Source organism: Phascolarctos cinereus, unplaced genomic scaffold (assembly GCF_003287225.1).
Source record: "Phascolarctos cinereus isolate Bilbo 61053 unplaced genomic scaffold, phaCin_HiC Scaffold_726;HRSCAF=1367, whole genome shotgun sequence".
Lineage (NCBI taxonomy): Eukaryota > Metazoa > Chordata > Mammalia > Diprotodontia > Phascolarctidae > Phascolarctos > Phascolarctos cinereus.
The window spans coordinates 352,048,843-352,059,419 of NW_027556098.1; the positions used below are offsets into that span (position 1 = coordinate 352,048,843).

The following is a 10,577-nucleotide window of genomic DNA, read 5'->3' on the forward strand; positions in this document are numbered from 1 at the left end:
AACTACAGCCAAATTCCAGAGTTCCCAGGTAAAGGAGAAAATATTGCAAGTAGCCAGAAAGAAACGATTATTGTGGAAACACAACAATCAGAATAACACAAGATTTAGCAGCTTCTACCTTAAGGGACCAGAGGGCTTGGATTAGTATAATCCTTCATGGGAAAAATTGACATTCAGTAAAATAGAAGACTTTCAAGCATTCTTGATGAAAAGATAAGAACTGAATAGAACATTTGACTTTCAAATACAAGACTCAAGAGAAACATAAAAGGTAAATAGGAAAGAGAAATCATAAAGGACTTATTAAAGTTGAACTGTTTACATTCCTACATGGAAAGATATTTGTAACTCATGAGACCTTTCTAAGTATTAGGGTAGTTGGAGGGATATGTATGTATATATGTATGTGTGTATCTATCTATCTATCTATCTATCTGTCTGTCTATCCATCCACACACATACACACACACACACACACACACACACACAGAGGGCACAGAGTGAGTTGAAGATGGAGGGATGGTATCTAAAAAATAAAATTAAGGAGTGAGAAAGGATTGTACCAGGAGAAGAAAGGGAGAGATAGAATGGGGTAAATTATCTTACATAAAACAGACAAGGAAAAGCTTTTCCAGTGGAGGGGAAGTGGAGGAAGGTAAGAGGGAGTGAGTGAATCTTACTCTCCTTGGATTTGGCTTAAGAAGGAAATAACATACACATTTAATTGGGTATAGAAATCTATCTTACCCTACAAGAGCATATGGGGCAAGGAGATAAGAGAGGGGGAGATGATAGAAGGGAGAGCAGACTGGGGGAGAGAGTAATCAGAAGGAAACACTTTTTTTTCTTTTTCTTTCTTTTCTTTTCTTTTTTTTTTGGGGGGGGCTAGGTAATGGGGTTAAGTGACTTTCCCAGGGTCACACAGCTAGTAAGTGTTGTGTGTCTGAGGCCATATTTGAACTCAGGTCCTCCTGAATCCAGGGCTTGTGCTCTATCCACTGTGCCACCTAGCTGCCCCAGAAGCAAACACTTTTGAGGAGGGACAAGGTCAAAGGAGACAATAGAATAAATGGGAGGTGGGAAAGGATGAAAGGAAATATAGTTAGTTTTTCACAACGTGGCTATTATGGAAGTGTTTTGCATGACTACACATGCATAACCTGTATTGAGTTGCTTGCATTCTCAATAAGGTTGGATGGGGAGGGAGGGAAGAAGGGAGAGAATTTGGAACTCAAAGTTTTAAAAACAAATATTAAAAATTGTTTTCACATGCAACTGGGAAATAAGATATACAGGCAATGGAGTATAGAAATCTATCCTGCCCTACAGGAAAATAGAAGGGGAAAGTAATAAGATAAGGGGTGGGGGAGATAGAAGGGAGGGTAGATTAGGGGAAGGGGTATTCAGAATGTACACTATCTTGGGATGGGGGAGGGGAGAAATGGGGAGAAAATTGGAAACTCAAAATGTTGTGGAAGTGAAAGTTCAAAACTAAAATACAATTAATTTTTAAAAAGATGAGCTTTAGTAGGTTTTAGTGGAAATAAGATGAATATCAGTCCATTGTAATGTGGCAGCAAAAAAAAAAATAGCTAGTTCCATCTTGGGATGCATTGGGGTACAGTTTCCAGGAATAAGGAAGTGATACTCTAATTTCGTCCTCATTAGAAGATATCTGGGGTAGTAATAATAACTAGCATTTATATAGCACTTTAGGATTTGCAAAATGCTTTACATATAATATCTCATTTTATCCTCACAGCCACCCTGGAAGGTAGATGTCATTATTATCCCCATTTTACAGATGAGAAAACTGAGGCAGACAGAGGTTGTTCAGCGACTTGTCCAAGGTCACACAACAAGAAAGTGTCTAAGGCTGCGTTGAATTCAGGTCCTCTGGATCCTAGGGCTAGCACACTATCATCTGTGCCTATTATCTACCTCTGCAGACTATGTGCAGTTCTGGGCACCACTTTTTTTTAAAAAAAGACATTGATAGGGCAGCTAGGTGACACGGTGGATAGAGCACCAGCCCTGAAGTCAGGAGGGCCTGAGTTCAAATTCGGCCTCAGACCAAACACTTGACACTTACTAGCTATGTGACCCTGGGCAAGTTACTTAACCCCGATTGCCTAAAACAAACAAACATTGATAAACTGGAGACCTTCCAAGGAAAGTAAATAGGATATAAAGGATCTGGAGATAATGCATATGCAGATCTTTTAAAGTTACTGGGATGTAAAGCCTGGAGAAGAGAAGACTTGGGGAGGGGCAAGCAGAGGGATGACAGCTGTCTTAGAGTGCTCAAAAAGCTATCATGTGAAGAAGGGATTTGGTTTGTTTTCTTGGGTGCCAGAGGATAGAATCAGGAACCATGAGACATTGGGAGGAGGGAAACAACAACAACCTTAGTTTTGATGTCAGAGAAAAAATAATTCCTAACAATTCATTCTCTCTACAAGTCTAATGTGTTTCATCTGGAGATAGTGTCTCATTCTTAATCAAAATTTTTTAAGCATTGGTGCATTAGTAAATGTTTAACGATTGGCTCTTCAGGAAAAAAAAAGTTCCACCAACACACTTTCAAGTTTAATCTGCACATATTTTCTCCATCATTTTCTTAAGTCTAGACAATTGAAAAAACAAAAAATGAAAAACAGAAAAAAACCCAATAAATCGAGTTCTGATTTGTGACAATGTTCACACTGAGCATTCAACAGTTGGCTAGCCCTCCAGCACAATTCTGCCTCCAAAGACAGGCCGGATGACCAATCGTTAGGTGTGTTGTAAAGAGATTCTTTTTCACAGATGGCTTAAACTAGATGGCCACTAAGGGGTGTGTGTGTGTGTGTGTGTGTGTGTGTGTGTGTGTGTGTGTGTGTGTATGTGTTATACTGAGTGCAAAGACTCAGGATATGTGTGTATAAGAAAGCACATGATAGTATAAGTGTATGTGGGAGACTCAAGGTATGCATGTAAAACACACTTGTGTAGATAATTGACTGAATATGCATATGAGAGACTCAAGTGGTATGTACATGAGAAATTAGGCATGAGTTTGAGTGTAAATAACTGTGTGTGAGTGTGTAATGTGTGAGACTGGACTGTTTGTGTAGAGGAGGGAGTGGTTGGGAGGGGCAGGGTTTGTGTCTTTTCTGTTGCCCATCACTAATCCTCAGGGGTAGGATTAAAAGGAGCAGGAAGGTTGAGGCCAATTTGACCTGAATATCAGCAAGAACTCATTCTGTACCACACAGACCAGGTCCCCTGGGAAGGAGCAAGATAAATACTGCTCCTTTCTCAGGGGTGTCTCTTCATGCACTGTGTGTGCTCATGTTTATAAACACATTTATTTGTCTGTCTGTGGCTGGGTCTGTGAGTCTCCGTGTCAGTTCTAACCTCACACCAAGGACAAGATTAGGTGAGACCATAACTTTCCTGGCTCAGTTTTTGAAAATGAAGACCTCCATTGTGTCCATGCTTTTTTTCCATCAATCCATCCTCATTCCAGAATCAGAACCTCTGACCCTATGTTATTTAGACAGGCTTAGGAAAAGAAGTGATAGAATTGAAGACCTTTAAGTTAGACCTCTAGAAAAATCTCCAGGGATTGAAGAGTTTGAGGCACAGCCAGGGATTGAAGAGTTTGAGGCACAGGGACCTAGTGACAAAGGATGCCCTATGGTCACTGGAAACTAAGAAGGGAAGAGATGTTTCTAGGTCTAGGTATGTTTAATGTTCCCCTACTGGGAGACTGGAGGGAGAATGGTCCTGGAGAACAGACTGGAGAATTAGAAGGCCACCCAAAGTGTCCCCTGACCTAAAGATTTGAGAGAAAAGCAAATCAAATCTTTTCCCGCTCTGCCACCAAACTTTGCCCTTCATGTATTGGAAGGCAGGAAGGATAGTAGTGGGGGGAAAGAGGGCTCAGGAGACCTGATGTCTTGGCTCTTTCTCATTATCTCCTCTTATAGAGGAAGTTCTGGACTCATAATTCACACTCAGAGGAGAGGACAAACAAGCTCTGGTCACCAACATATTGACTCTGGAGCCTCACAGCCTGTTTCAGGAGGATTGGTTAGAGCTGTTACCACTGTAGGTGTTCTAGTGGAGGCTGGATAACCACTTCTCAGACCTGTTACAGATGGGATTCCTTAGACTGGTGGATCTACAAAGTTTTCCCCAATTCTAACATTCTACAATTGTAGTTGTAGATGGTTGTAACATTCTTACAATTGTAACACTTGAAAAGATCAGTGTCAATGTGGGCCTGCCCTTTGAGGCAGATGGCACCCCCCCCCCACTGCTTAGTGGGTGGTGTCATGAACTGTTCTGACTCCAACAAAGAAGTACAAGGTAGCCAGCTCTGGTGATGGTGCCCAGCCTTCTGATGGTGGCCAGCCATGAGGCAGAGAGTCTCCCAATTTAGCTAGGCTTGCTCTTGAGTACTAGATTCATAGTCTCTCCCTGGGCCTGCTCTTGAAGCACTTCCAGTTGGGTCAACAGCTTTTAAGAGCCGACAGTCACTTCCATGCCATAGTAAGGCACCAGAGGAGGCTGCTGCTAGGAAGGCTTTTTTTTTTCTTTAGTGAAGGCTTTTCCTAACACCAAAGAAAAAGGCTACATTCACAAGCGTCTTAAGTGACTTTTAAAATTTTCTCTTTCTCTTTTTGTCTTAAAAGTTAGGAGGATTGTGGGTAACGTTCATGAAAAGAAGAGGAAGAAAGAAGACCCTTGGATAAGCTAAACAGATGCAACTCAGTGGGTCAAAATGATGACAAATTGCAAGGAAGTCAGCTTACAATCGATTTAATAAATTGCCCAAAATTGTGACATGAAGATTCACTCTGACTAGGCAATAAACCTTAGCCATGAATATGCCAGAGGCTTCCAGAAGTCAAATTTTTCCTTAACTCAGCAATGAGAAAAAGATAAAGCATACCAGTTGTGCCCAATACTTCTAGTTAAAGATTTGTGTAGATACTTTTAACTAGGCAGTAGTGTGGAAAATGCAAATCGACAATAGAACAATCCGGGGTCATTAATAGGCTTGGGGGCTAGGTAATTTGTAAGGAGACCTGAGTGACCTGAAGTCATTAATCTCAGCTCCCTGCTGTTTGGTACCTGCTTCGAAAAATCTGCCTCGCCACATCAATCTCTCCCGTGAAAGACAGCTTAGTTGATAGGTAGTCAATTCTGGGGGGAAAAAAAAAACCAGTAGATTAAGTAGTTTGGGAGAGTATTTTATGGCTGGTGAGAACAGTCCTGCATTATAACTACACATTTGTGTTGTAGTTACTGTTGTTGTTGTTGTTTGTCTGCCATAAATCACAGTTTATTAACTTTTTTATGTCATGGTCTCTTTCAGCAGATGAAGCCTATGGACCTCTTCTTAGCATAATGTTTTTAAGTGCATAAAATAAAATAAGTATCATTATAAAGGAAAACTATTATACTGAAATCCAGTTATCAAAAATATATATTTAAAACCAAGGTCATAGACCTCAGGATAAGAGCCCCTGTACTAAACTGTTTATCACATTTTAATTAAAATAGAGAAAGAGAAAATAGGAAAAAATAGGGGCAGCTGGATGGTGCTGTGCATAGAGCTCTGGCCTTGGAGTCAAGAGGACTTGAGTTCAAATGTGACCTTAGACTTTACACTTACTAGCTGTGTGACCTTGGGCAAGTCACTTAATCCCCACTAACTCACCAAAAAAAAAAAGCAAAAAAAAAAAGGAAAAAATGATGAGATGAGGAGGAAAGGCAGCAATCATAGGGAGGAAGAAGACACTTGTTTAGATGACAAAGTTTATAGTGTAAAGATTCAGAGAGAAAATAGCCAGTTTTATCTTATCTTGAATAAAGCAGCCTAGATAGATAATGAGGGGGATAAAATTCCTTTCTGTTTTCTGCTAGAGATATCAACTACTTTCATTTTCAAACTGAAAAAAAAAAAACCAGATCGTCTAACAATCCAAACAATACCTGACCAGGAATCACCTCTCAAATATCCCTAACCAGTGGTCATCATACCCCAATCTGAAGACCTCCTGTGATAGAGTACTCACCATTGTCCAAGGTCCATTTTCACTTGGGGACAATTTTAATTGCCAAGAAGCATGCTCCTATGATGACCCTAAACCTGCCTTTGTGAAACTTCTACCCAAGTCCCTTTAGGGTATTTCATAAGACCATGGTATTAAAAGCAGAAAGGGGCTTTAGAAATAGCCAAGCCTAGTAATTCTTAACATCTGGTCTTAAGACTCCTTTACATTCTTAAAAATCGTTGAGTATTCCAAAGAGCTTTTGCATACATGGATTACATCTGTCAATATTTATTATTTTAGAAATTAACAATGACATTTTTAAATGTTTATTTTGTTTGCTTGTCCTTTGTTTTTTTGGGTTTTTTTATTTTTTATTTAGTATTTTAATTTTCCCCATTTACATGTAAAAACAATTTTTAACATTTGTTTTTAAAACTTTGAGTTCCAAATTCTCTTCCTTCCTCCATCCCCCACCCATTAAGAAGGCAAGCAATTTGATACAGGTTATACATTTGTAGTAATGCAAAACATAACCATAACAGTCATATTGTGAAAGAAAACAGACAAAAAAAATCCTCAAGAAAAGAAAAAGTTTAAAAAATTATGTTTCAATCTGTATTCAGACACCATCAGTTATTTTTTCTGGGGTGGATAATATTTTTCATCATAAATCCTTCAGAGTTGTCTTAGTTCATATTGCTGAGAATAGCTAAGTCGTGCACAGCTGATCATCTTACAATATTGTTGTTATTTTGTACACAGTGCATTTCACTTTGCATCAGACCATGCAAGTCTTTTCAGGTTTTTCTGAGAGCATCCTGTTCATCATTTCTAACAGTACAATAGCATTCCAGCATAATCACATACCACAACTTGTTCAGCCATTCCCCAATTGATGAGTATCCCCTCAGTTTCTAATTCTTTGCCCCCAGAAATGAGCTGCTATAAATATTTTTGTACATCTAGGTTCTTTTCCTTTCTTAAATCTCTTTTGGAATACAGACCTAGTAGTGATATTGCTAGGTCAAAGGGTATGCATGGTTTTATAGCCCTTTGGGCATAGTTCCTGAATCAGTTCAGAGCTCCACCAACAGTGCATTAATATCTCATTTTCCCCACATTCTGTCCTATTAGCCAATCTAATAGGTATGAGGTAATATCTCAGAACTGTTTTAATTTGCATTCCTGAAATCCATAGTGAGTTAGAATATTTTTTCATATGCCTATAGATAGCTTTAATTACTTCATCTGAAAAACGATTGTATCTTTTGGTCATTTATCAATTGGGGAATTACTCTTATTTTTTATGAATTTGACTCCATTATCCATATGTTTAAGAAATGAGGCCTTTATCAGAGAAACTTGCTTCAAAATTTTTTCAAAATTTCTCCATCCTATGGATCCCTACTATATCCCTCTCTCCTATCCCCCCCTTTATTCTATTTTTTCTCTCCTTTCACCCAGTCCCTCCTCAAAAGTGTTTTGCATCTGACAACCCCTTCCCCTAGTCTGCCCTCACTTCTGTCACCCACCTTCTTTTTGTCCCCTTCCCATTGTACTTTCCTGTAGGGCAAGATATATTTCTATACCCAACTGAGTATGTATGTCATTCCATCTCTGAGCCAATTCTGATCAAAGTAAGGTTCATTCACTCCCTCTCACCTCCCCCCTCTTCCTCTTTACTGTAAAAGCTTTTTCTTATCTCTTTTGTGTGAGATAATTTACCCCATTCTACCTTTCCCTTTCTCTTTCTCCCAGTAAAATCCTCTCACCCATTTTTATTTTTTAGATATCATACTTTCATACTCAACTCACACTTGAACCCTCTATCTATATATACTCCTAACTACCCTAATAATGAGAAAGGTCTTATGAGTTACAAGTATCATTTTCCCATGCAGGAATATAAACAGTTTAACCTTATTAAGTCCATTATGATTTCCCTTTCCTCTTTACCTTTTTATTGTTATTTGAAAGTCAAATATTCTATTCAGCTTTGATCTTTTCATCAAGAATGTTTAAAAGCTCTCTATCTCATTGAATATGTACATTTGTCCCTGTTAAATATTTATTAATTCACTTTAAAACAATAAAGCCATTACATGTTAACATAAAGAACATTTTTTCATTAAAAAACCATATTTTTCCAAAACAAAGAAATAAAAAGAGTAACATTGTCTTACCTATTTTTGCAAATCTCTTTAATATTGGCTTAATAGAAGGCAGCCAAATTCACATACCTGCTTCAGGATTCAATTATTGCAATATATTTTTTTGGTAAAGTATATAGAGAAAGTCCAGCTTCACAGATATGTAGTTGGAAAAAGGAAGAGCATTTCAATAGGTAAATAACATTTTAGTATTACTATGCAAATAATTTTGACCTTAAGAATCCCCTGAAAGCATTCAGAGCGCAGACTCTCTACTTTGGGAACTTCTGGTCTAACCCAACTTACCTATTTTACAGATGAGCAAACTGAGGCTTGAGAAGTGAAGAAACTTAGGAAATAAAACCAAGTCTGATCCCTTTTCCACATGTCAGACTCTTAAATACTAGAAGATAGCATTTTCTTCTCCAAACTAAATCTCCCTGGTCCCTTCGGTGTTTTAGTCATATGGCATGTTCGCTAGTTCTCTCATCAAATCTCTTGGCTTACATCTGTCTCTTGCCTCTGGCTCAGGAAATTCCTAGACCTTTTCGAAGTACAGAATAGGTGCTACTTCCTATAGAAGATTTTTCCTAATCTCTATAGTTATCAGTGTTCCCTTCTTCCTCCCTACTCTACCAAAAAATATAAGTACTTTGCACTTCAACTGTGTTTGTCTTTTATATATTCTTATCTGTGTGTTGATGTTCAGTTGTTTCAGTCATGTGACTCTATTTTGGGTTTTCTTGGCAAAGATCCTATAGCGGTTTGTCATTTCCTTCTCCAGTTCATTTGAAAGATAAGGAACTGAAGCAAATAGAGTTAAGTGACTTATCCAGGGTCACACAGCTAGTAAGTGTCTGAGGCTAGATTTGAACTCATGAAGATGAATCTTCCTGATCCCAAGCTCAGTGCTCTATCCATTGCTCCACCTAGCTGCCCTCTTATCTATGTACATGATGCAATATTACCCACCCATTTTCAGTAGAAGCTACTAGAACTATTTGATTTTTATTTTTATATTCCCCACCACTTAGCACAATGCCTAATACATAATACAGTTGCTTGTAAGTGCATGTTTAATTGAATCTAATTGAACTGAATTCCTCCCTATCACCCTCTCTCTAGGTAGTGACCAAAGCAAAGTCCAAAAGTTGCAGAGGAGGACCTGATCCCTACCATGTTGCTAGCTAACCACACCAAACTCCACCCAGCTTCCTTCATTCTACTGGGAATCCCAGGCCTTGAGGCTAATCACTTCTGGCTTTCATTTCCCTTCATTATGATGTATACCACGGCCATGGGTGGCAATATCCTCCTTCTCTGGTCATCATTTCAGAGAGGAGCCTCCATGAACCTATGTACATCCTCCTCTCTCTCCTTGCCATTACAGACCTCATCCTTTCTACCACCACTGTGCCCAAGGCCCTGGCCATCTTCTGGTTCCAAGCTCATTATATCCCCTTCCCTGCCTGCCTCACCCAGGTCTTTTTCATTCACTTTGTCTCAGCCCTGGAGTCAGCCACATTGCTTTCTATGGCATTTGATCGTTATGTGGCCATCTGTGACCCTCTGCGCTATGCATCTATCCTCACCTACAAGGTCCTTGGCAAGTTGGGACTGGCTGGTTTTGCTCGAGCTTTCTCCACTGTTGCCACCCTTGTCTTTCTCCTCCACCGGTTGCCCTACTGTGGTCATCGTACAATACCCCACACGTACTGTGAACACATGGGTGTGGCCCGGCTGGCGTGTGGGGACATCCGTGTCAACATCATCTATGGTCTTTGTGCAGCCCTCTCAACACTGGGCATTGATGCGATTCTTATTGTTGTCTCCTACGTTCTCATCCTCTGTGCTGTCTTTCGCCTGCCATCCCAAGGTGCACGCCATAAGGCTCTGGGCACCTGTGGTGCCCATGTCTGCGTGATCCTCATGTTTTATACACCTGCCTTTTTCTCCTTCCTCACCCACCGCTTTGGCCGTGGTACCATCCCCCGCCATATTCACATCCTTCTGGCCAATCTGTATGTAGTGGTACCACCCATGCTCAACCCCATCGTCTATGCAGTTAGGATGAAGCAAATCCGGGACAAGGTTATTCAGAGTTTCAGATGGATGGGGAAAGGAGGTCACTGAGAGAGAGAGAGAGAGAGAAAGAGAGAGAGAGAGAGACATAAGTAGCAAAAAAGAAAATCTTCATGTCATATGAACAAAGAACAAATAAAGTCCCTTCCATCTCTCAATCACTGGATCCCAGGATCCAACAATTAAAAGCTAGAGGTCTTCTATTTTACCTCTAAAGAGATCTTCTACCTCTAGGACAATAGAAATGGAAACCCAGTCCTTTCCTTTTATACATTGGGAAGTCCCAGAGAACGGA

At 39.7% G+C, this 10,577-nt stretch overlaps 1 protein-coding gene across 1 annotated transcript; it reads left to right on the forward strand.

Moving 5' to 3' along the window:
* Nucleotides 1–9,377: 9,377 nt before the first annotated feature.
* On the forward strand, nucleotides 9,378–10,333 carry LOC110195051 (olfactory receptor 52B2-like). Its single transcript, XM_020967708.2, is given in 2 exon segments — nucleotides 9,378–9,516; nucleotides 9,519–10,333. Coding segments are annotated over 2 exon segments (954 nt in total).
* Nucleotides 10,334–10,577: the final 244 nt, after the last annotated feature.